The sequence below is a fragment of the Thermobia domestica genome, chromosome 1 (genome assembly GCF_964235325.1).
Source record: "Thermobia domestica chromosome 1, izTheDome1.hap1.1, whole genome shotgun sequence".
NCBI lineage: Eukaryota > Metazoa > Arthropoda > Insecta > Zygentoma > Lepismatidae > Thermobia > Thermobia domestica.
In genome coordinates, this window is record NC_137454.1 from 350,473,040 (window position 1) to 350,500,597 (window position 27,558).

Sequence of the window (27,558 nt, forward strand, 5' to 3'; positions counted from 1 at the left end):
AGAGTGTCTACAGCATCAAATAGTAAACTACTACTTTTTTCAGATATCATTTGTTCATTATATTAAGATGTGTGTTTGATTTCTCAAAAAATAAAAAGGTTATTAGGAAAATTCAAAGTTCTCTTAACTTAAATCCCTAACTTCTCCTTACCCCTTCAAAACTACATAAGCCTACTGGCTTGTAGTTTTGAACCCCGAAGCTTGTACCCCTCCCAACAAAACAAAATCCGAGTCCCCGCATGGGAAGTTACAAAAACAATAGAGAATTCTGAGCTGGTTAAAACTAGATTTGAAAATATCTCACAAGAAATAAATAGGCTCCCAAATTTTTAAATGTCTCCCTACGTTTATGTGAATGTTAGGAAATGTCTTTGTGTGTGGTACAAACATGTACACTCACCATCAAAAAATTGCAACAGCTAACGCCGTGCATTTAGGCCACCCAATATACACCATACACCATAATCGTATTTTTGTATTTTTCCTGCATTGTATGTTTTCATTTACTAGTGGGCACTAATTTCTCTCTAGGTCGTCAAATACATAATTTCGTGTTGCACTTTGCAGCAAATAACGTTACAGTAAGAAGGCGGTTCGTTCCAAAGATAAAGACTAAAGTAAGTAATATTTGGCTTTTAATTTCAGGTGGCATGATAGTATGACGACAGGAAAACTCAAGTGTTGTTTTTAATGGTTTCCAGCTACTTGCGGACCCCTTGGTTTCTTCGGTCTTACCGCAGATCACTTCACTGACTATTATAGACATCCCCTTTACGTCTAACCCAACTCCCAACTATGATGAAGTCTGGGCTCCCCTTTCAACACAATTTCTTAAGTTATTCTACTCCCAGCGTTTCCGTAGGCTCCATTTACTTTACCGTATTCATTTTATCAATATCTTTGTTGTGTCTAAGTTGTGGTACAGAGCGCGTTTTTCCTTTACCAGAAATTTATGCTAAACGATTTGAATCCTTATTACTTTGGCATATTTGGCATGTTTTTTATTTTCGTATTCCCCGTACAGCCCTGTATTTGCCCTGTTAGGCTTAGTCAATATTCGTATCAAATGCCAAACGTTGTTCATGGCTGACACCTATGCGGCGCTCTCATCTCACCGCTCCATCAGTAATCATTGGGTAACTTGTTTTTGGAAGGATTATGGCCAACCGCAAAACCCCCCTTTTATTCAATTCGTCGGTCAGTGTCGGGCATATATCAAGACTTTTATCCGATATTGGAATTATTCCGGGGTGTTCCTCCACCCTCAACAACACAATGCGCGCTCGTTATATAGAATCCTCACCGAGAACTCTCACTCCACCACTATTTTGCGAGTGATACATCTGTATCCACAAATAGGTTCCCGTAATTGTGGTCTAATATATCGAACCCTGTTATACGAGGGGGGACCCAAAAAAACGGGAAATTCGTCGTAACTTCTTTATTTCTCAATATTTTTACACCAAATTTTCATCACCTTCAAAGTATTGTCCATGGACCGCAACGCATTTCTGCAAACGATCCTTCCATTGTTCAAAACAGTTTTGAAAATCACTTATCGGGATCTTCTTTATGACCTCCAGCGATTTTTGTTTTACCTCCTCCACAGTGGCAAAACCTCCTGTACTGGCTTGGTTGCTGCTTTGATTCGGGGTCATAGCTATAGCACCACGATTCATCATCAGTAATCACCTTGGCAAAAAAGTTAGGGTCCTCTTTGAGCTGATTTTGAAGTTCAACACATGCCTCAAGTCGACGCTCCTTTTGCTCGTCTGTGAGAAGGCGAGGGACAAATTTGGCTGCAACCCTTCTCATGTGCAAATCTTCTGATAAAATCCTCTGAATTGAACTCCACGATATTTCAGACATCTCACAGAGTTAATTAATGGTTCGGCGACGGTCTTCACGAACAAGGGCATTGATTTTTTCGACGTTTTCGTCAGTTCTTGCCGTTGAGGGGCGTTCTGAACGGGGTTGGTCTTCAATTGACAGTTCTCCATTTTTAAAACGTGCAAACCACTCGTATACTCTAGTTTTACTTAGGGCAGCATACCTATAAGCAGTCTTCAGCATTACAGTAGTTTCCGCGGCCGATTTCCCCAACAGGAAACCAAATTTCACAGCCGCCTCGATAATCTGCCATCACGTTTTCGCCGAACTGGAAAAAGATGGTTTACTAAACAAACTCTCAAGAGCGAACCGATGCACTCACAGCGACACAACTTCGCACACTGACGCAGGTGACGTGATCGTAACGGACAATTGGTACAACAATGGGTTCCCCCACTCTCCCTCCCCACTGCAGCACAATTCCAGTTTTTTTGGGTCCCCCCTCGTACCTGAGTACATGCAGGTTCTTTGGTTCCAGGTAGCATACCAATTTCTCCCCACACGGGCGCGTCTCTGTGAGATTCAACGAGCCCCAGATGTCTTGTGCAAGCACTGCCAGCAAGAGGACACATTAGTTCACCGTTATATCCATTGTGTCGGCTCACAACCAATTTGGCACACCATGCAGGAGGTGCTGGGACATATTTCGCCGACCGCCTTCACAGTTCACCATATCTTATTCCCTGCAACATATGTTATTCCCTGATTTTCATTTTCATCCCCCCACTAAACATCGAGCAGTGCTGTTTCTTGTTGCAAACACTCTAGTATATTTTCAGCGCTACACACCCTTGTTGGAAGTACGCACGTATTTTGATTTTTGAAACGCACACGTCGAAAGTTATATTCCCCGAACAGGGACCGGCACTTTTCTAGCCGGTTTTTAGAAGTGGTTTTGTAATAACTCACTTTCTTCTCTCACGTCTTCGTCTTTTTGATCTTGTTCTTATTGTTATTATTGTTATTATGTAATATAGTAAGCAGGTTTCAGCCTCCTTTTGTACTTAATTATAAGTTGTCTATGTTTGGCTCAGGTAATTGAGTTTCCAGTTTGTAGTTTCAACAAGGAAATAATAAAACTGATAGTGTATGGGTAACGCAATAGCCTTATGAATAATACCGCTCTCTAACATGGGTTAAAATCCTGTTCACGTCAAAGTTATTTTTTTACAAACTGATTGTGAAGAATCCACTTATTATCCTGGAAAAGCAATACATAACAATGCAGATGCTAACACCTGTATCATGATAGAAACGATTTGCGAATGTTAGTTGGGGAAGAGCAAGGGAATTACCAGGACATTCCAAAGACATAATTGATTTGCAGTATACACTTTTCGTGTTATCGTTCTTAGAAAGAAACACTACACCATTTGTTAAAGTTTGGTTAAAGCAATCGGTGGTGTAACGTTCCAGACATCCAAATGGAGAATCTTGGTTCAATTCCCCATCAGCTATTATGATTTTTTCGCATAGAATAATGGCTGCAAACACAGATTCATCTTCTGATGGAGAACGTACAAATCATCACTGGCGATAGTTCGAGTAAACAGTGTGTGCGTTCTACATTCTACACTGCAATGATAAGTATGTTTCATATTTAAATTCGTCCCGTCCCTCTCTCTTTATAGACGTTTCCCTATCCTGTCTTTGTATCTTTCACTTCTCCCCCTCTCTCCCTCTCGCACATACATGTACTTCACGATCCAAAGTTAAAACGAGCAGAAGCTTGATATACCTGGTCTGGAGAATCTAATTAACTGTTAACTTCGGCGTCGTGTTTTTTGTGCTCTGTGGATAACATCTCCAGTCCTGGTAATCTCTGGCAGAAATACTGTTTAAACGCAAGGGCATAGGTAAAATCTCTTTTCTATCCTCTGGGTTACCTAGTCTCAGTCGAATTATTGCGGATTTCAATCCTCGACCCAGTGGTGGTCTATAATCTAACCAACATCATCAGACTCTCAAGATGATTGTTTGAACTCTTGGAGTGTTCATTCTATCTGTGCAAATTATGTTATATCCGGAAGAGATAAAATCGATGCTGGATGTTAGGAACATATAAATCTTCGGAAAAGACTATAAAATGGTAACCTCTTTGGTTATTTGAAAACAAAATTTTATTTATACTAGTTCGACACAAAATGTGTTCCCATCCTAGAATTCAATGTGTTTAGTTCACGTTGAAGTTTGAAACATGCTACATGTATGACAAACACAAACTTTTCCTTTCCAACATTTATAACTTTTCATTACGATACAGTTTGGAATTTTAATATAGGATATTTCTGATGGAAATTTAGCAGTAAAATAGAACTCTTCAATTTTCTCTTTGTTTCTGTGATTCTCTTGTCTTCCCGTTTCCCTTTTTTGGTTGTTTTCGTTTAGTTTGCATTAGTAGTCTGAAATGGAGGAAATGACCAACGGTACCCACTCGGTATATGAGAATGTATTTTGGATCAGTACGTCTAATGAACACTACTGAATTTGCAATCGAACCACCTGGAAACAAAGCATGTGTGGTAAATTTTGACATTATCCTAGATATGTCTCGGAGATCTACAGGTCTACTTGAAATTGAGCATGCTATCCATTATGAAAGAGACATAATGAATGTTTAAAGCATGATCTAGATATTCGAATAGTTCTGAAAAAATATGTAAAAACTAATGTTATTTCTATATTACAGTTGGATTTCTGGAAACGGAACATTATAATGTTCGGTTATTTTCTTATTTAATACTAGGTTTGAATTCCGCAGTTTTATCTGTTCTCCCTTTTCTTTTTTCTTCTCTCCTCTTGTCTCTCTCTCTCTTTCTCTGTCTCATTTCTGAATCTCTGTGTAATAAACTTTACTTCGTGTCAATTTTTCATTGTGTATGTTTCAGTTTCTCCCTACGTCAACCTATGAATTTTGTTTCGTCTCGGTTTTCTTATTTCATTTTATCGAAACGAATACATGTGTAATTTGAAATAAGAATTGCGCTCATGTTAGCTAATTTTAGTATGGGAGAGAAGAAAGGATGAGAGAATGGAGGTCTCTTTACCTGACACGATTATGGTGTATGGTGTATATTGGGTGGCCTAAATGCACGGCATTAGCTGTCGTAATTTTTTGATGCGGAGTGTACAAAAATAATACAGACTTCTGAGGTAGTGAAAGTTCAAATATGAAGATGTGGTACTGCATGTGATAGTACAGGCCAAATTTTGAAAAGCCCTTCTTCGTTTATTTGAATGGTAAAAAAAAAATGTACAAAATTATGAAACTTTAATGTAATAACAATGGAAGCTGGACATTGTAAGCGCTGACAGAGGAACGTCACGACCCAGAGCGTTTACAATGAGATCAGGACTGCCCCAAGTAAATCGAGATGGGTGGTAACCATAGTTCCAATATTCATGTTGGAAACAAATTTTAAATAATACATAATAAAACATAATTTTTATTTTAAAAAAGATAAAGCGTGATTATTATTTTAAAAATTATATGGATTGCTCTAGTCATCAGTCACTTAACCTTACAAATACCCAGTCGGCCTTATGAGTTCCGAGGTTACCACCCCAGGCTTGCCATTTCCCAAATAATTTTAGAATAACGGGAAGATGAAAAATAACATCCCCGTTTCAATTCCATGGAAATCTAATTGTAAAAAAGCACCCACATCACCTTGTCTGGAACTTCAACATTATTATTATTTCAGTTTTTTTGGTGCTGGAATGTAGCTATTATATTGCTATGCTACATTCATTAGAGTACTTAAAAACCATATGTAAGGAAGTTTACAACTACTATTCCTTTAAGATATAAAATCTAGATCTGTGTATAATTAACGGCTTTTGCTTTTGTTGATTGCAGTTGCCTTTTCATAAAAGGAAAGAGGTGTAAAAAAATGCTGTTTGTAGTAATGCTTTTAACCAGTTAACCTTGAACCTCTTAATTAAAAAAAAGTCAATGAATATTTAAAAATGAGTTGTCACTGCAGTTAAACATCCAGAACAACATTGAAAGTGTAAGAACTACTACCGCTTAGATATCTACACAGAAGCCATGAATAACTGGATGGATAATCACTGTCGGAAACGGTAATGCATTATTCTTCATTTTCTTTATGGACTACAATATGAATTTACATTTAATAGTTTCATTTTAAGATTTGGTCTTATATTTTCAAACAAAGTTTCTCATCTTTGTGATCAAACGGAAGACAATTCGATAGACAGAGGTACTAAGCCGATTAAAGGGGATATAATGTCCAGTTTCTTTAACATTAGTTTTAATGTTTTGTCTTGAAAAGTCTTTAGTATGTTTAACTGGCATCGGTATAGTGTGACAAAATCTATCTGCACACACATTTTCATAGAACAAACAAACATAGGCTAAATAAAAGTTAATGCCATAATGACTAAGTACAAAAATAGAACATCTTTAACAAATTCATTTTGAAACTTAATTTCACATAGGAGCCGTGGTGGCTCAGTGGTAGAGCGTTCACCTCTGGTGCTTGGGGTCCCGGGCTCGATCCCAGCCCCCGCCAAGTTAACTTTCTGGTGGGCAAGCACCGTGTGTGTGGATCTTCTCGAAATGCTTCCGTTTCTTTCCACTTTCTTCATTCCAGCATTTCACTCATTATTCCTCATCACCGTCTCCTTTAGCCTAACCGGCATAACCACGAGACGTAAAACTCAAATATAAAGATTTTTATTTTCACATAAAATCTACTCTGGGAGATTGTAGATCACGCGCTTGAAGTTTCAATTTCGTCCGGTTGAAGTCAACCTCTGGAGAATGTTCCCTACCATCTGGTTCCAAGATGTGTAACTTTCTTGCGTTTGTTTCAATAGTAAAATGGGATATATACTGTACAGCCATGCGCGCCGAGTACATGGGTGCTCCGGGGCTTCAGCACTCACAAGATTTTTAATTTGATAGAAACAAAATAAAATAAATACTTTTCATTTGCCACTAGCAAAAAATAACAAGCAATTAAAACATTGAGATGGAAGTTAAAATTTCTTACGTCTAAAACATAATTGTTTCAAATGTGTCTGTGAAAAGGCAACTAAGAAATACAATTATCCCTTTCTTGCCTGTCTAAGGCCTAGTCAAAGGCAGTCCTCACAAAGAAAATGACCTATATTGTGAATGCAAAAGAGATCCCTTTATGACAGTGTTTATAAAATGAAAGAAAATCAATCAAAAAATATCGAGAGATCCTTGAAGCATATAACATGACCCGCCATTGATTTGCATCCACATAAATTTTGGAAAGTCGGCACTCTTGTGTACAGCAACCGTTAAGATTACGATTACCCATTAAGATGTTAACGGGTTCACTGCATTAACAAACTGTAGAGCTATAATTTCTGGTGCATGGGGTTCTGGGTTCGATCCCAGCTCGTACCAAGTGAAATTTCTGGTGAACAAACGCCGTGGGTGTGGATTTTCTCGGAGTTTTCCCGTTTCCACCACTTTCTTCATTCCAACATTTCATTCTTTTCTCATCATCACTGTCTCCTTTAACCTAGCCGGCATAAGCGTGAGACGTAAAACTCAAATATTTCATTTCATTTCATTTTCCACTAACAAACTCGGTCGAGATATCCACTCTAGCTACCTATTACAAATAAAAGGACTTCGCTTCCGTTCGAGATTTATCGTGTGGAGTAACGGACGTATAATTTAATTAAAGGACATTATAATCTTATTAGTCCCACTTACGCGAGTCTCAGGAAACACATCACTAAATCAGTAAAATAAGGTATTATTTTTAAAATATTATTGTCCCTAAACCCAGTTCACACTTTAGGTTAAAACAGTAATTTATTAAAACCTGTAGGGTTTTTCATTTACCGAATTGATTTAATTTTTGTGTCTCCAACCAATCACCCCAAACTAGATTCTATGTTTTATGCCTGTATCCAAGGGCTTCTTTATAGACAACAATCTTACAGACAGCGACGTTTCTTAGAAGGTAGCAGGAAGTGATAGCTAACGTAATGAACGACATTTATTAACTGAATAACTACTTTTAGGAATTTGCTTGCACAATGAGACGTTTGCCGTTGTGTCCCTTGTGTTTCTGCAACCAACATTACAATTATCTTAAACAAGGTTGTATAACATTCCATTATATTAAGACGCACAGACTGATGTGGTTTCCTATTGTAATTAGGATTTATATTAAAATCATGGAACATTAAAATCAATCCATATATATGCAAAAGAATTATATATAAGATGTTTTGTACAGAAGGGAAGAAATATATTTTTTCATGAAAGCAGGAAAGAGAAAAAATGAGCATCCAGCCCTGCTCAGAAGGTACATTGGCACGTGTCGAATCAGCTTGTTTCCTATGCGATGTTTTGCTCTAGGCGAACTACTGGCGATCGACTAGATAAGAGTTAAGAAAGAAACAAAGAAAAAAATATGCTGATTTCATGGAGATATGCTTGCTTCTTGGCATTAAGTGTTTGAAAACCAAAACAGCTCTGAATATCCATTTTCTAATTTCTATAATAAGAATATATATATATATATATATATATATATATATATATATATATATATAGGAAGAAAGAAAGAAAAATATATTTCACATACAAAACAAAATAAAATAAATAAAATATTCTACTTAACTACGCCTTGGCCTTGTGCGTTTCAAAATTGTTCGGAATGTTTTTCCTAACTTCAATAGAATCCGTGGGGAATTCCCTCATAATACTTAGAGTGCTCATCTTCGGCACGGGAGATCGATTCCTAGTGGGAGCTTATGTGGTTCAGATTTCACGTTAAGATATAGGTCTAGATCTTAAATAGCCTTGCTCTGAAGAGAATACTAAACTCCAAATCGATCCACTACCCAACCAATCGACGTCGGAATCGGAAGCGCCTTTCCGTCACAATTATAGTGGTTCAATGATAGAGCGCTCACATTTGGTTTCAAGGTCATAGGCTCGATTCTAGGCTATACTATGTAAGTTTGTGTTTAACAGCATTGGGTCCATTTGTTTCTAAAAGTTCTTTATTGCCTTCCACTTCATTCCTCAGTTCCTTTCATTAATCATTTCGTTCACTCATCATCTGTTTCCTTCAGCCTCCAGGACATAATCGTGCGATGTTAAAATTCCCTTTTCATTTCAAAGTATTAGACCAATAGTGCATTCTTGAATTTCCGAAATCACTTTTGATTGTTCACACCTCAATTGCCTGTGGGTATATCATTAGTATTTTGATATCTAAATTAATTATAATAGATAATCTGGTACTTGTGAACTACTATGCATAAATTAATTGTTTTCCTCGAAAACAAATTCAAGTTTTTTTTCTTCTCTGTCTAAAAGCACTAAGCTTAGTATCGAGAAGAATATTGCTTTTCAGCAGACGCTGGATTTGTTTTAGAGAGCTGTTTATAGACCTCATGTGAAAGCAGCAAGTGTCTCGAAGAAGTTAACTCACATGAACAGGGTTGGGAATATTTTTTCCTCTTGACGACTGACTTATTTTTTTCGTGACTGTGGCACATAGATAAACATAAAATAAACGTTTTATCTATAACAGAGATGGACAACCTGTTTAGATTCGAGGACTATTATTCACTACAAAAATGATGGGGGATCTATTTATATGTTCAATAGCCCGCTAGAAGGAACCATAAAACAACAACAGTGATCGATACAAACAGTATGACAAAAACTATCACCATGCGCTATTTCTCATGACTTTCCAGACCGTACGTTTGCCACCTCAGGTCTTTAACAACTATTTGTTTCTTCTCTTCTCTATAGCGTTAATTTGTCATTCTCTTATGTTCTTATATTGACATTAAGGTGTCACTATTTAATCCTTCTTTCCACTAGAAAAGGGACTTAGTAAACTGAAGAAAACGATAGACTGAATGTTGGAAGTGGGGTATGCTGACGCAGGTATCTATTACTTATCAAATACTGTATTATTCTACAGTAAAAGGCACAGACTTCTTATAGTGTCAAGGTACTGAAAGATTCACAGTTAAACAAAGTATTCTGCGCTATCCTCAGTCCTCTAGTACTCAATGAACAGCAATCTTCACCACTGGTCTAGTGACTAGGACGCACACAGGTGGATTCAGGACGGACTCCGGGATAAAGTGGGCTGAGAAAGATTTGATCGATTCTACTTTAGTTACATTGATAAACAGACCCGGGCTTTGATAAGCAGCACTGGTACTTATGTCGTTGCGGGGGAATGTCCTTCGACGCTCTTATGTTAGACCCGTCTATGAGCGTGAGCACCTTTGGTTCACGCGGTCTAGGTGCAAGAGCCCCTCCACTTCGAGCTATAGATCCCTGTTTCATACAGTCTTGGAGCTGAGAAAGGACGCTGAACTTCAATGAATCAAAGAACATCAATAAAAAAGTGTGTGAATATCTTAAGTTAGTGACCTTTAACCTTATATATCTTGAGCACATCATAATTTTGACTTGTATGTTACACGTTAAATTATTGGTATAATTATACATTCGATATACTTTTATACAGTTAGTGGTAGTTGAGGTACCTAGTAGCAGAGAAAACTCGCAAATCGCTTGCTATAAGCTTGAAATCTGCCAAGCTTGCAACTCCATTGATTAGAAAACTTGCAAGCATTCCGCAAGCTGGATTCTATTGATGAAGTTACATTGGGGGAGCTTTGCATTCAGTGTTGCATTCAAGCTTGATGCAAGCGTTTTACGTTGGCGGCAAGTCAATACCCAACGAATGGCCAGTGATGGTATGGCGCTCTGCGAAGAGTCTAAAGCATCGTTTGCAAGTACAACAAAAGGCAGATTGTATGAAAGCATGCGTTGAAAGTGCAAGCATAGAAAGTCAAAAGCCAAGCACGGGCCAACTGGTCGAAAGCTTAATTGCTACTAGGGGTGTAATAATAATTTTTGCTGTTACATTTCCTAAACCACTTGCTTTACACTAAGTATATACGACTAATATACTCTATATATTACGCCTAGGAATCAGTTAAGGACGGAAACAATGTTTTTGTTTTACTTTTTTACACTGATGAAAATTTAATCGCAACCCCTACACAACTACAGTTCCAAATACGGCTAAAAGTATTACTCGCAGCTTATTAGACACACCATAAAGTTAAGCGCATCTGCAAGCAGATATATTTCTACAAATCTACAATTCACAAAACCAACTCGTCCGTATTTCTCTTTTGTATGGACGCTTATCTGTCAAAGTAAGTAAAAACTTGTTCAAGATTTCCTGCTAAAACAACACAGTGTCCATGGAGTTTCTAGGGGGTACTGCTCCTTTCCTCCCACTTTATCAATCCACCAATTCTTCCATCATTATTCACATGCCTTAATTATCTTCCTTATGCTAAAGGCATATTCGTGGTAAGTTAAACTGAAATATTTCATTTCATTTTTTCAGTAGAACATTATGCAAACTAGCTGATCAAAAAAAAAAAAAAAAAAAAAAAGCCGAGGGTGTTATACTGTTTTGTAACTGAAATATTTCTTTATTTTACCTTTCTGTGGGTCAATCACTCTCTTATAAATAACATAACTTATAAATAATAAGGAACTAACACAAATAGATATGCCTCTCACATTTTCTAAATTGTAAATACGTTTAGGCTACCTCCTCACCATAAATGCGTAGTCAACAGAGTTACTGATACTTCGCGCCTTATCTGTTTGTGTTATCTAGATCAACCCGATCACTGGAGTAAAAAACAAAATAAAAAGTTCTCACGGTAAAGTGTATCAATTGTTACAAAGTAGTGACTTTAAGTCACTTGTAACAAAGGTTCGAGGCTTTAGTGTTCTTTTTTTATTATTATTTTTTTTGTGAGGTTAGTTGTAACTTCAATTCACAGAACTCAAGGACCGGAATAGATTCACAGGTCTACATAAACCCAGAAAGTATCCAAAATATCTCCAAACAATTTCTTCCAAAGAACATGTGACATTACATCTGGATTTTGGAGGACAATGAAATGGGGCAATCACATTTTAATGAAGATCATTTTAACACGTAAAGATCCCTTGGTTCCTTGTTTGTGATATATACAGAGAGGGGGCAGAGAGAGATAAATATAGGTATCTATAGATGTAGATATAGATATAAGCGGGACGAATTGACAATTTACTTAAAATCAGTTAAAAACACAATTTATCAGTTGACAATTTGAAGAAATGTTTTACTTTTATTTGCAGTCGTAATTGATGAAACCTTGTGATGTGCTAAAAGTGCTTTACAGTGTGACAATTGAGAAACGGGACTGGGTCTGTAAAATGTAAATGAATAAAAAAAAAATGGAATCAATTGATTTGGTTTATTCAAAGTACGAATTTACCTTACGTGTGGTTATACATAACTTTGCCCAATTTACTAAGTAATGGAGTTACTTCTAAAAGTTCTGGACTGCAAAAGCGTTTAAGATTCTTCTTACTGCTATCTGAATGGTGAACACATCATAAAAGAGTAAACCTTCAGTGATACTTTTAATTTTTGGGAAAGAAAATGCTCATAGCGGGAGAAGTTTGACAATTATGCGAAGTGTGGTAAAACCAATATTTTTCTTGGCTCAAAACTTACGAACAATCACAGCATTGCGTCCTAGGACAACAATACGCTCTTTTCAGTTTCTGCTTTTCTTTAACGATCGAGGTAAGATACACACAGCTAACGTTTCTTCAAATACTTGTTTATTGTTTGAAAAATAATCTCCTTATTCACTGAGATCTTATATTAACTTAAGACTTGCATTTTGGTCATTTTAAATGATATCATGAACTTTCATAATCATTTCAGTTCTTCTGACAGACCTGATTGGACTCGGTTGCACGTCTTCTTACAAACACTCTATTTCACCAAATGAATCCATATACCATTTAAAGGCACGAAAACGAGAAAGGTATTGTTGTCATAAAGCTTTTCAAATATCTCACATGTTTCTATGGAAGTCCTCTCTATGAGCACACAGAATTTGATATATTTTTTTTTTTTTTGTTCCATTCTCGAAACGGTGCCAAAATATCACAACACCAATCTGTATTTACAGTAGCTGTGTCACGCGCCACATTAGCAATCGACCGAGGTGGAAATTTCTGCACATGTTCACCAAGATTACCATAAGATTTACCATTATGAAACGCTTTTATGGAAAAACTAACTTTGCAATAAATCAAACCAGTCTCCTTTTCTAATTAAGTTAAAGCGTATTTAATAACCTATCTATGTATAGAAAAGTAGTACTCAGTTTCTATGCTGATACTCCTTTGTGAAATGATAAAATGTAAGTCATTGAACTTCAACATGAAACCGTTAAGTGTTGTAAATAATGTGTTTAGTATATATTCTTGGAAATAATTTCATGTTTATTTCTAAAAAGAAAGATATTCTCTTTGAGAAATGATCTTTATATAAATATGATTTATGATTTGATATCAGTTTTGTATGTCTTTGAATATTTTCGAATATAATCTTGAATTTATTATACATGGTAATCTTATTATATATATATATATATATATATATATATATATATATATATATATATATATATATATATATATATATATATATATATATATATATATATATATATATGATTGTTCTGTTCTTACAGAAAGATTATTGCGGTTGGTATTCTACTGTGTTTTCTGATCGCAAGCACAAAGGTAAGCTTCTTCATCCACTATAAACTTAATACTAATTTAAATAGGTGAGCATAACGTTGTAGTGTGTTACTAATTTAAATAGGTGAGCACAACGTTGTAGTGTGTTACTAATTTAAATAGGTGAGCATAACGTTGTAGTGTGTTACTAATTTAAATAGGTGAGCATAACGTTGTAGTGTGTTACTAATTTAAATAGATGAGCATAACGTTGTAGTGTGTTACTAATTTAAATAGGTGAGCATAACGTTGTAGTGTGTTACTAATTTAAATAGGTGAGCATAACGTTGTAGTGTGTTACTAATTTAAATAGGTGAGCATAACGTTGTAGTGTGTTGCTCAGGTTTCGTTCACAGGTAGTACAGCAATTGTATTAAGTCTATATTGGGTGATAATTGAGGAGTTAGTATAGAAATACAAAATAACGGCAACAGGATGCGGTGTGCCGACCACATACCGGTATTGTTAAAGTGTGAATTAGTAGTTATTTGTAGGTTGAACATCAGGTAGTTTAAATTTACTCGAAAATTCGATTTTCGATTCATTTCTACTTCTTTAGGTTTAAATATCACTTACAGAAAGAAACTCGATCCTTAACTTTTGACCCTGTATATAGTGGTTTACATTTATGGTGATCCACTAGGTAATTTCTGAGATTCATTTGTCTCCTGGACGGACGGACGGAGAGATTACCTGAAGACTTTTAATATCCTTATACAAGCCTTCAATGATGAGTCTGTATGTTTGCACAAGCTTGCATTTGCACGGCTGCAGATCTAACCAAAGCTACAGCAAGCTTACAAATTCCTCGATTGCAAGCTTGTCTCAGAGTTGCCAATAACGCGTAATGTGACGTTAGCCTTAAAAGTCCTTTAAATTGACACATCTGTTAAGTATGAATTAAATTTTATACCTGACAAAGCCATACACAGAGAGAATCTCTCAGACTAAGTCTAAAAAATTTGTTGTTGAATTTAACATTCCTTTCAGCGGCGAGGCTATATGAGACGGGACCAACTGATTAACGTGAAATCCGAACCATATGAGCTTCCTTCGGGAATCGAACCCGGGACTCCCACACGAAAGGCGCGTATGCTAACCGCTTTGACACGCAGGAGATCTTTAAAATTTAAAGTTGATAAAGCCATACAAAGGGAGAATTTCTAAGGTTAAACCTATCAAGGGAAATTAAAGGCAAAATTAGACTTCTCATAGATCTGTTTTCTTTCTGGGTAAATATATGAACGGATTTTGTTAAACAAAACATACTAATAAAATAGCATTATATAAACGTTCAGCTTTAGACACAGTACAAGAGATATGTCAGTTCAAACATAATGAGTTAGTTTCGTGTAATAGTTCTCTGAAAGATGGCATGTGTAATTAAATTACGTAATGAGTCAATACGTATCCAGGATTTCATTTTAACATATCAGGCTATAAATAAAACTAAAACATACGTTACATAAAACTGTTTAAATCATCGACTGTAATGTAACAATATGTAGATAATAAATTTAAAGAGGCTGAAGCCTCCGAAGGCAATTCCTTGGATACGCTCTCAAGGGCGTCGATCCTGGGGAGACCGGGGCGGACCCTCCCCCAAAGCTCATGTAGACTCCCCTATTGTATTTATGAATATACATTTTTGGCATAATTTGAATGCAATTTGCCTTAAAATCCTCACATATATATATACGTTCTGCATCTAAATGGGCCCTCCAAATTTACAGAGAAATCGGCGCCCTTGTATGCTCTTATGGTGATGTTTAGTTTAATGTGTGTTTTTCTATGTAGCATGTAGTTATGTTCCAAATTGTCCTTGAAGAGAAGTATTTTTTTTTGAAATTATTGCCTTTTCTTTGGAGCTTATTTACGTACAAGTGTGATATGTTAATGCAATAATGATAAATATGTTTTCCCAAAGTTGTTGTGATTAAAATTGTGAATTTCTGCCTTGTATTTCACTAATTAGGCGAACAAATTACACATACCATTCCGGTTTTTCTTATAGCTTCTGCAACAAAAATAAAAGCGTTCATGTTTTTTCCAGAGGTAACAGCTTAGTTGCATTTATTCTTTTAGCGATATTAATAGTTGTCAATGTCTCTACAATTTTCCACTATATAATTATTATCGAGGAACCATCCAGATGCAATAATATAATTTTCTTTCATGACAACTTTTTCTATAGGTAAAAGAGTGTGGGGAGAGGGAGAGGAACTTTAAAAATCCATTTTTGACATGGAAATTAGAAACGTCATTTCATAGCCTTGTCTTCTTCAACTGTTGAGCACGAACACAGATTTTAACCTTACCTTAGCTAAAGCAGGTTTACGCTACGTGGCTAAAGGGGAGCAACCAAACCAGTATATCAAATATTCGTGAGTTTTTATGCGTAGATTTCAAGGAACAATTTAAGCCTACCCATTGAAAGATGTTGGTCACAAACAAACTTTCATATTGTAGCCTATCCATCAGTTAATTCAACATTTTACCGGAAGAACATACTTTATTTGTTAATATGTGTCTATAGGCGATTGAAATTTGAGCTTTGTACATATATTTAATAGTCTGCTATAGTATCGTTTATGATGTTGATAATTAATTCCAAAACGTATACTCTTTTACTTTCGAGTAACGATACAAGGGAAGAAATTACTATAACGATCGTAAAAATATGGAACTCGACTTTCCAATGGATTTAGAAGTTTCATGGTCGTTATATATCGAGGAAGGGATTATTTTATTTCTGTTTCTTCGTCCGTTCGTGCACCTGGAACATGTTTACTCACACTGAGAAAAATCCGTTAGCCGGACAGCGGCATATTGTACACATATACGGAACCCATATGTTTATTACGGAGATCTGTACGGAACAAATGTTATACATATGCTACATACGTACTGCCTTTTTCCCGCTTAGATAATACATCATGCAGCTGCTGGATGTTCTACATCTAACAGCCTTCCATATAGTACATACAGTGTCCGTATACGTACGTTACGTATAGCAGCTGTATTTTATATACATTCAGCTGTATATGTGATCTTTATCACCTATACACAGTCATACGGAAATTATGTATAGATGAAACATTTATACAAACAGTATTCTAAACCTTCGTTTTCAATTACACGTTTGCTGCAAGCTCTTATATATAATCTACTTTAAATCCAAAAGCTACACGATTTGTGCATGTAACCTAAGTTTTACGTATGCGATATACGGTTTTTTTCTCTGTACACCTGGATTTGATTAAATTTGATTTTCAGTTTAGCTCCCTTTCAGTAGCGAGGCTATATGAGATGTGGACCTACAGTTTAACGTGGAATCCGAACCACATGAACTCCCTTCGGGATCGAACCCGAGTCTCCCATGTTAGAGGCACGTACTCTAAACGCTTAGCCACTAGGGAGCATTTCACTCACCTGGAGACAGTGGTGATTTCAAAAGATTTCTCCCGGGAAGAAGGGGTTTTTAATTCACTGAGGGTGAAAATTAACACTTCGAAAATACTGAGAATCCCAATAGAAAACAATAGGCGATATAGATCTGAGGGGTGATTTTGTTGCTCCGCGGGTACTTCCATCCTCCCCGGCCATCTGAAATTATCACTGCCTGGAGGCCATACCCGTTAACATCTTAAAACCAAACTTTAAACTTCGACTTTTCATAAGATTTCCTACATAAATAGGGTCTAAGGATAGTTTACTTAAGGGTGGAAATCAAAATTTGCTATTTTGTCAAACATGATTCTGGAGGTTTTGTTAATATTTCATAATTCAAAGCATCATTACCAACCGATCTGCTTCGTGGTTATATACTCAGCGCTAGCGTCTTCGACTTGAAAGGTTCGAACTTGAAACTTGGAAGGAGCTCATACCTACGTTGAGCTGTAAGGACACTAAACCCCAATACCCCCATCTCACCATTAACAATTCTATTGATGTATATTAATCACTTTTAAAGGACAACTACAAAAGATATTGTTTATTCCTGAGGATAAGTTTATGAGGCAATCTAAAACTAACTAATAAGATTCCGGTAATTTCCTTCATATTTCACTTTCTTTTTCATGAACCACCTTATCCTGAAATATCTACAAAGGGGTAATATACTTTTAAAAGTAGCTCTTTTGGACTAATTTTTTAACGATTTTATAACGTTTCATAAATAGTTATTTTATTAATAAAACTACAATGTAATGTAAATGGTTTTATATGAACGGTTCTACCAGGGGTAGTTTATTCTTCAGAATGGACTTTCTTTTCTAGGATTAATTATTTTCTCCAATACAACGCAAGAGATTTTGCTCATACCTAATAAACAAAGACTTCATTAATAACCCTATTATCTGGCGTAAGCTATTTCTCTTGAAAATTTCAAAGGAGAAAAGTTTCTTGACGATTTTCTCAAAACATTCTCAGGAGATTTTGTTCATATTTCATTAAGAACATTATAACGTGTTATAAGTCATTTCTCCTGAAAAAGTCCAAACGGAGTAGTTTACTTTTAGTGATGAGAACTTAAGCCTGTTTTATTGAAAACTGACCAGAACATCTTCACACTTCATAACAAATATCACGTTAACTATCCTTTAATATGGAGTAGCAGTTTCTTCTAAAGATATCCACATTTCCTTTTTCGACCACTTTTTCTCTTAACCGATGTGCTTATATCGTAAGAATTGGAGGTCGTCATTACCTTTGGAACAGTCTCTCACGATATAAAGAATACAATTTTCACTTTCGCCACGCTCACACTACGTAACCAAGCGCCTACATTTTGCCTTCTAAGGAAGTCAGAGATATCACCCAATTTACAGTATCAATGTCTGCTCAGTCCACTCCACACTGCCGTTCTACTCCTCGTCACGTAGTAGGGATTTTGCTTTATTGGTCTATACCACTACCAACAGTGGGGCGCTGCGATCGTTTCCTTGATCGTTCGCAACTCAGATATTAGACGAATCTCCATCTTCAGGTATGTCTATTATTTTGATAAATAATCTGTATATACATGTAAGAAGGTAGATAGGGAGTATAGATGATACGTGTTTCATATTTGATAAAAGATCAGTTGTCAAAACAGTTGAAGGGAAATAGATTTCCCTTTATTCTTACTTTAGCATATTTTCCTTTCTTTCTTGCGTATGAATATTGCACCCCAAAATTCAAACCGTGCCTATCTAATATGGTACATTATTTGCTCTTCACTGACTTGCACTTCTATATTATGTTGTGTAAACTTTAATTCTAACTGGGTATTTGTTTTTACGGTTTAAATATGTGTTAGAAAAATTGAAGGAGTCCGATTAAAAACGCTTCTGAAAATAAGATAAGACCAGATTAATGTTCCTTATAATGCCATGTATTAGTTTCTGTGCAAAAATCATAAATTGTCAGTCATAAATTGGGAGTTCTTAGAACCTGATGAAGAAAATGAAAACAGTGCAAAACAGAAAAGATTATGAACCTGTGATAGTTTTTGCAACTGACACAAAACGTCATATGTTCGTTGGACTTCTTCGGACTTCTTCAATTGCGATCATAGAAGGAAATGTTATTATGGGTAATATAATTATTTTTAAAAAATGAAATCTGGCTTTATACATTACATGTGATAATGATTTTCTTTACTTTTAAAACAGGCACATGTCTTTTATTACCAGCAAGTTCCTCTGGCTCAGTATAGGTTTCCTGCACAATATAATTACATCAAAACGGCTGGAATTCCTGGAGTACAACGAATCAATTATCCTGCTTTGAGATATACACCAGTAGCAAGTTTCCGCTGTGAAAATCAACCTTCTCCTGGTATCTATGCCGATCCAGGGACCGGGAGTCGGGTATGTATACTAAATGCATCTTTTCACTTTAAGACATTATTGAAACAGAATTATTTAAAGACATCACCGTGAAATAGACAAGATTTAATGATCATGTCTTGTGAAAAGTGCACACTTTTATATATATATATATATATATATATATATATATATATATATATATATATATATATATACAGGGGTAAACAAAAATCTTAAAACACTTCATACAGGACACGTAAGTTTGGCCCTCCACTGTACAACACGTGTTGTGGTTGCCGATTGTTTTTTTGTTTTCACTGTGTTATGTGGACCTTCCTCTTTCGTGAGCAGTAACCAGTTCACCTGTGAGTGTCCTGGTGTGAAAGTGGTGCGGTAAAATGGGCGACCTGACAGACTTCGAAAGAGGCATGATCGTTGGTGCCCGTCTGGTTCGAGATTCATTGGCAACGGTGGCGAACATTGTCGGGATATCGAAAGGCACTGTGTCCAATATCAGGTGGGCATACACAATTCATGAGCAAATGACGTCTGCAAAGCACAACAGTGGTCGAAAGACAATCCTGTCACATAGGGACCGGAGGGCATTAAAACGGATTGTAGCAGCTAAAAAGAAGACCACTGCAATGAAAATTACGTCTGAACTCAATTCCGGCCTACAGAACCCGTTTCATCGAAAACAGTGCCACGGGCACTTCATATAATGAAAATTCATGGCAGAGCCGCTATCGCCAAACCGCTGGTCAGAGCAGTAAATGCGAAGAGGCGTATCCAGTGGTGCAGGGACCACAAGGCGTGGACTTATGAGCAGTAGAAACCCGTAATGTGGTCCGATGAATCTACCTTCCTTGTTTCCAACAGCCGGTCGTGTTTACGTATGTAGAACACCGTCGCAAGCCTATGATACAGACTGTCTGCTCCCAACTGTAAAGCATTGGGATGGTTCTGTTAAAATATGGGCAGTGATATCGTGGTTTTCTCCAGGTCCCATCACAGCCCTGCATGGAATGATGAATGCTAATATGTGTGAAGCCATTTTGGGAGTCAGGTTCTACCCATGGTCCAAATATTGTTCCCTGATGATGATGGCATCTACCAAGATGATTTGGTACCCTGTCACGCTGCAAAAACGGTGAAATCATGGTTTAAGGAGCATGACCATGTGCTATCACACCTCCCCTGGGTCCCACAATCAACAGATCTAAACATGATTGAGCCATTGGGGTCTGAGTTAGAAAGGCGTGTTCGGTCTCATTACCCTCCACCAGCATCTGTTAGAGAACTGGGACATGTTTTGGAGGAACAATGGTACAAACTTCAACACACCATGATTCGGGAGCTGTATACGTCGTTTCCATTTCGGATCCAAGCTGTTTTGGACGCAAAAGGAGGTCCCACACCATACTAGGTATGATTTTCATACTTTTGCAAACGTTTTAGATTTTTTGTCCAATCCCGATATATATATATATATATATGTGTGTGTGTGTGTGTGTGTGTGTGCATGCAATTGTGGTGTAACCATCAACAGTTTTCAAATGTGACACATAGGTTTTAAGTTTTCATTCACTATAATTGAGCACTTCGGGGAAATTTAATTGTGTGTCACATTTTCTTACTTGGGAGTATACTAGAAAAGGATGATCAACATTCTCATGCAATCATATGCCAGACATGTTTTTCATGCCATCTGTAGGTAAATTCCCAAAATTAAACTACCTACATATTATTCTGTGGTTCGATCCCAACTCATTTTACACAATAACACAACTTTCCCGACAATGGCATTTATTATGTTCGCCCGAGCAGCTCAATTGTGTACATTACTCCATACAGCTCATGTTTGGCAGGTAGCAGTCCGAGGACCATGCAGGAAGTAAAGAACGATTGCGCATCGTGCGGGCGCCGACCCCCAACACTGCGATCTGCTGCCCGGCAGTTAAAGCCTGTGATAAACATCTTGGCATTTCAGCTAAAGGAATCAAACGTAAGCTCTGGCGCGATGTTGCCAAGTGGTAAAGGATTGTGGCTATGGTAAGTAGACAAACTACAGCGTGATCAGGTGACAGGGGATAGACGTGGATGTGTACAAAATATACGTGGCAATACCGCTGGCCTCTCATTTGCTAGCAGCATGTAAAGGGAACTTGGAACGCCGTCTTCAAATGCCAAGATGTTTGTCACGCCTTCCTCCACCTCAGCGTCAGCTGAGTTTCAATGCTGTGCGGTCACATTATTTATTTTAGCAGCTATTAAAAATGGCGGCACCAATCGAAAATCCCGCCAAATGTCAAGTACGGAGTGTCTGTCATTCGTTTTCTGAACTCGCAAAAAGTTAAGAATATTGAAATTTATAGGCAAATAAAGAATATTTATGGTGATAGCATAACGGATGAGTCATCAGTGAGGAAATATTGCGTTATGTTTAATCAAGGAAGGACCAGCGTACATAATGAAGATCGGAGTGAAGATCGGCCATCACTTGTTACGGAAGAACTGAAGGAAAAATCGAAGAAGAAATTCAGGAAAACAGACATTTCACTTACTCTCAAAACTTAAGGAACTTTTGGGTGGAAAAAGAGTTTGCAAATGATGAGGAACTCAAGCAAGCATTGACAGCTTGGCTCAAATCTTTGGCGCAGATGAGTATAATATCGGCATTGATAAACTGGTCCCACGTTATAATAAGTGTCTTGACAACTACAATGATTACATAGAAAAGTAGAGCAAGGTCCTGTGGTTTTCTGATATCTTTTGGTTTTATTCAACCATATTAAAATGTTCTTTATTTTCAGGACGACAATCATACAACGAAGCTTTCAAAATGTATTGTACACTATTTTTTGTAAAAAAACAAAAAAAATCTAGATATAATAAATTATAGAAACTTTCAACTTAGTATTACTAAATTACGGACATTTAAAAAAAAATAAAATTGAAAGGATCATAAATAATTTTTTTCTAAAAATGGAGAAAACTAATTACGGTATCATTTTCTTAATATTTTGCAAATTTAAACATGTCATGAAGTTGTACGTATGTTACTGGTGCCGATGCTGTGGAGGGGGGCGTCAGTAGGACCAGGTTCATCAAAGTTGCATAAAATAATTGCATTAAATATGTGTATTAAAATAAGTATTTGTATTAAAATTCTCAAAGACATATGAAAATGAAACACACATTTAAACTGCTCCGCTTCAAATTATACAGAAACTGACTTTGTTACTGTACATATCCTTAAAAATGCTAAGCTCAGGTAACAGGTATTTTGCGATAGTATTCTTGACTCTACTGTAGTAGCTAGTTTGTAGAAATAAATAATAATTAAATAGTATTTCGATAATAAATTTGAAATTGATTTCGGGCGGCAAATTAAAGATTTGTAATGACTTTGTACGCAACGACTGGGAATGAAGTTTAGGTTAACTTCATCTTTCCTAGCCTAGTGCCTAGTTCAGGGTTCAAACTTCATCTTTCCTAACCTCAGAGGCGGATCCAGAAGGTAAAAACTGGTGGGGGGCAGCCAGGTGTCAGACTATGACAAGTATATCATGAGTATACAATAACATTTTAAAAATACATAAAAAATAGATTTAATTATTTTTGTAACTCAAAAAAAACTTGAGGGCTTAGTCCTCGCCCCCGGGCTACATCTGCCACTGCCTAGCCTAGTGCCAAAATAATAATAATAATAATAATAATAATAATAATAATAATAATAATAATAATAATAATAATAATAATAACGATTAATACAAGAAATAAATTTAAAACGTGGAATTTTATTTCTCCCATGGTACTCGTAGAGCTTTCTCATGGCTAAGCAGATACTGCACGCTCCTTTGACATAGGGGACCGGATTCGATTCCCAGTAGAAGCTCATATGATTAAACTGTACGTCAACGTCTAAGAAAGCCTCGCTGCTGAAAGGAACGCTGAAATAAAATCGAATGAATTGAAATCCCATGGTACTCCCAAAGCTTTAGGGAAATAAGCAGGGAATTAATAAATCTCAATATATGCGTAAGTGAATATTTCAGATGATATTTGCAGCTGTAATAGAAATGCACATGTACAAATGCTGCATAGCTGTAATGAAAAAAATTCTCAGACTTAACCAAGAAATTAATTTGATTATGCAAATAATCATAAAAAATAATTTATAAAGAAAATCTAATGGAAAAAATGTTCAAAATATATGTGGATGTAAAAGTGCATCCAATTATTTAGTAAGCAAAAGTAATGTCCTTCAAAAATTCTCTGGTCTGTCTAGAATATGTTTTAAATTAACTGATGCTTGAAGTAATGAAAAGACAACATTGAATTTTACGTAACAGTCATATAATTTTAATTACCAAAACGTGCAATAACATTTTAGTAAATTAACAAATAGTACGAAATAGAATAACCATTTCGTTAAGTTGAATGTTTGCTATAATATTTAAAGAGTTAATTGCTCGAAAAGAAAGAAAACTACTACAATTACTACACTCAGAATTGTTCGTCCCCTTGAATATGATATTTCCCAAAGTTCAATTACTATTAGATTTAAATCTGTACCCATGACCATCAATGCCATGTGGTTAATTTAAATTTATAAATTATAGCAATCTTTTCATACATCATGGTTAACAATGTAATTTTATGCAATTATATTTTTCATTGCGCAGGAAAACCTACACGAAGTTTTGAAAACTTTTTTCAGTAACTGAATATAGCAAATAAAAGGGTTAATCATTTTGATGCAAAATCAAACAAATGCTTAAGGAGGTGAATTATTAAAATAATATCTTATTGAAAACGATTGTAAGGAAGTTCGATAGAATTCTACCATCTTGCAAAAACTACCTTAGACAAATTGAATATTAATTAAAGTAAATAAATCATGTTAGTCGTCACTTTCTAATTTTGAATTAATGAAACATGAAGCAATAGGAAAAATATAAATGAAACAACATGAACTGAGTGGTACTTCCGGTTGACGTGGAAATTTGAAAATCGACATGATTGTAGCTTTCGAGGACTAACCCCCCAAAAATTGCCAAAAGTGAATATTATTAATTTTTAAGGGGTCTAAAGGGGGGATGAAGAAATTTCGTATCTTATTAAAATGGGCTTTCTTCTGGACTTATTGTCTCATATTTTAGGTACTTGGAATTGAAATAAAAACTTGCAATTCGGTATGCTTGTATGTTTTCGTTAGCATTACCTTGATAAATCACCAAAAATAAAAAATATTGCAACTTTAGAGTGGTTTTATAAAGAACTGAAAAATATTTCCCATGTTATTTACACGGAATATCTTCTAAACCACAAAATGTTTATGCACTTCTGGCAGTATCAGTACTTGTCATAATTCTAGCCTTCCCGCACTAACCCAAAGGAAATTTGCTAGTTAAGAGGTCCCATTACAGCGAAATTAAAGTGCCTCTAATTTTACGGTAATTGTGTGATGTCTTCAAATAGATAAAAGATAATCGAAAAGTCGAACAAGAGCTCGCTAGACAATATTATTTTACATGCGATACCATTATCACGACTAATTTATCTAGTTTCGATTTCGAACTATTTAGAAAATTGGCATATATTTTCGCGTTTCTAAATGGCTGCAAACGGAAAGTTACTAGGTGTTTCTTGATAACGGTACGTTATGCAAAATAATATTGTCTAGCGCGCTTTTGTTCCACATTTCGATTATCTTTTATCTATTTAAAGATACCACATAATTACTGTAAATTTAGCAGTATTTTAATTTCGCAGTGACTAGGCCTCTTAAATGTCATTTACGACGATAACAATACAGGATTGTTATATCTAGAAGTGTTTCCAAATGTTTCGTAAATATAAATAAATAAAATAATACAGTATTGAATTGTTTGTATATAGCATTATTATTACTATTTTTAGGTGTATCACGTTTGCGACAGCAGCTACAGAAAACAATCCTACTTGTGCCCTACTGGAACATATTTTAACCAGTATAAACTAAGTTGTGATTCGTTGTTCAACTTTGGTTATGGAAGTACGCAGGCCTACTATAAACTGAAGGTACCTACCTATGTCAAGTACAATCTTATTCGATACGAACCATCTTATGATGTTACCACCGTACCTCCACCACCTTTAGCCCTAGGTTATCAAACCTTTATGAGAATAAGTAATAAAACTATGTCTACTACCACAACTACCACAACCACTACACCTCCTCCACCTTTATTTGGAGGTTACGGAGTTTTGGGTAACATTGCTAATAGAGGAATGGCTGGATCGACTTATGATGTTACCACAACCACCGTACCACCTCCACCTTTACTGCAAGGTTATTCTACTTACACTCATATATCAGAACGAGAGGAGCAGGCGAAAGTCAAAAATACGACAACTTATACAAATGTGCACTTGGGTCGTAGGTACTAGTACTATATCAAATGTAATGTGTCAATACAAAGTGCAATTTGTTTCTTCCTTACCACACAATATCAAAAAATAGTGTTTTCTGAATTCTAAAATATTTTGTGCAGTAATCATAATAAACTTGCTGTAATAAAAATAATTTTCTAATCATAAACATTTTATTAGCTTTCCTTGTAAGTTATTCTATTATTATTAGTAGTAGTAGTAGTAGCGGTAGTAGTAGTATTAAGATCACGCTGGTAAACCTTACAAGATTGTGCTGTTACTATGTCTGTAGGTTCGTGCTCACAGTCTTGTCAAAAAGACCTTGTGACTCATCTCACTTTGAAAGGCTCTGTACTCTTACCCACGGTTGAAATAAATCAAATGTGGATTTTCTTTAGGTTTCTATTTAAAGCCAAAGCATTACAATTTCCTCCTTACGTTGCAAGAAGTTAGCTTTATATAAAACAAGGTGAGTAGTCAAGATTTTTTTTTTTTGTACAAGAGTGTACGAGGGCTATCCAGAAAGTAGATTACGTTTTGGAATAAAAAATCAATTAACGCAGACATTTCAAACCGTCACAGTATCTTAACGGAGCACAGCACGAACCTCTCACTAGCACGGCTAGATGCCGACTGAGCTGCGCAACGCTCTGACCCCAAGATGGCCGCGCTAGCCCCGCCCCTAGCGGACACAGACGAAAACGTAATCTACTTTCTGGATAGCCCTCGTATATCTGTCCATTACTGCACACCAGTGGTTCCCAATCTAATTCTTATCACGACCCGCATTTTATCACATCCTCTTGCAAGCGACCCCTTTTAATTTCTGGTTTCTAATAAGCTTCTGTGGGATTTTTCATATACCTATTCGGAGATCTCCCGATATTAATCTATTTCTATAATAGTAAAATCTATTTCTTGTATATAGTGGATACAGTAACTTCCCTAAACGCGAATGGATTAAAACCAAATTTGGATACAGTAACTTCCCTAAACGCGAATGGATTAAAACCAAATTTGTTCACTTCATTCATATTACAAATATCGAATACAATCATATATATCTTTTTTCAAAATGGAGGCCGTTTGAAAATTCTATAACTTCATAACTCCCTTAATTTTCAATTGTATGATAAAAAATTAAAATGATTTCTAATTTTGGTTAAAAACTTGGACAGTTGTTAGAAAAGTTATTGAGTATCTTAATTTTCGAGAGGCCACCTCACAAATCCTGTCCAGTTTAATCTGCAAACATCTAAAAGGGTTTCAGAAGCAGATGGTAGAATACTTAGGTATAATTCTTCCCTACAGTGAAAGTGCTGGTTCAAGATACATATAGAACCTCTTCAGTGAATAGGACATTAATGTAACTGATCTAAGCACACATCTTCTTAACTAATAATAGAATTATCATGCGATAAGTACTTACAACTGGTTTTCTGTAACGAAGTCTTGGTAAAGTTCTGGCTGGAGAGAAGAGAAAAATATCCTGGTTTGGTATCTGCTGCTTTAAAGTAATAATTCCATTTGCTACATTGTACCTTTGCGAAAGTGTTTTTTTCTTTTCCTTCCATGGTAAACATTAAAACAAAGACAAGAGATCGATTATGAGTTGAAAATGATTTGATAATAAGCGTCACGAAGATTGAATCGGACATTGCTGCACCAGTGAAATCACACCACGCTCAGGTATCTCATTAGCTTTCAATTTTAACTGTATTTCAATATGTAGGTTTTGTTGCATCTGTATTTTTCTGGTATTTTAAT

The 27,558-nt window shown here is 35.9% G+C and overlaps 1 protein-coding gene across 1 annotated transcript; it reads left to right on the top strand.

Annotated features, from left to right (window-relative positions):
- Window positions 1-5,882: 5,882 nt before the first annotated feature.
- On the top strand, window positions 5,883-25,947 carry LOC145668172 (uncharacterized). The gene is made up of 4 exons (XM_081735800.1): window positions 5,883-5,976; window positions 13,513-13,564; window positions 19,216-19,413; window positions 25,300-25,947. Exons 1-4 carry the CDS (start codon window positions 5,942-5,944, stop codon window positions 25,807-25,809), a joined length of 795 nt encoding a protein of 264 aa, XP_081591926.1. The 5' UTR covers window positions 5,883-5,941; the 3' UTR covers window positions 25,810-25,947.
- The last annotated feature ends 1,611 nt before the right edge of the window (window positions 25,948-27,558 follow it).

What these genes read in the sequence shown, in the direction of transcription:
- LOC145668172 (XM_081735800.1), top strand. Translation starts at nt 5,942, where the DNA reads ATGAATAACTGGATGGATAATCACTGTCGGAAACG. An exon ending in GATAATCACTGTCGGAAACG is followed by an intron (nt 5,977 to 13,512) that starts GTAATGCATTAT and finishes CTGTTCTTACAG; the next exon opens with AAAGATTATTGCGGTTGGTA. An exon ending in TTCTGATCGCAAGCACAAAG is followed by an intron (nt 13,565 to 19,215) that starts GTAAGCTTCTTC and finishes CTTTTAAAACAG; the next exon opens with GCACATGTCTTTTATTACCA.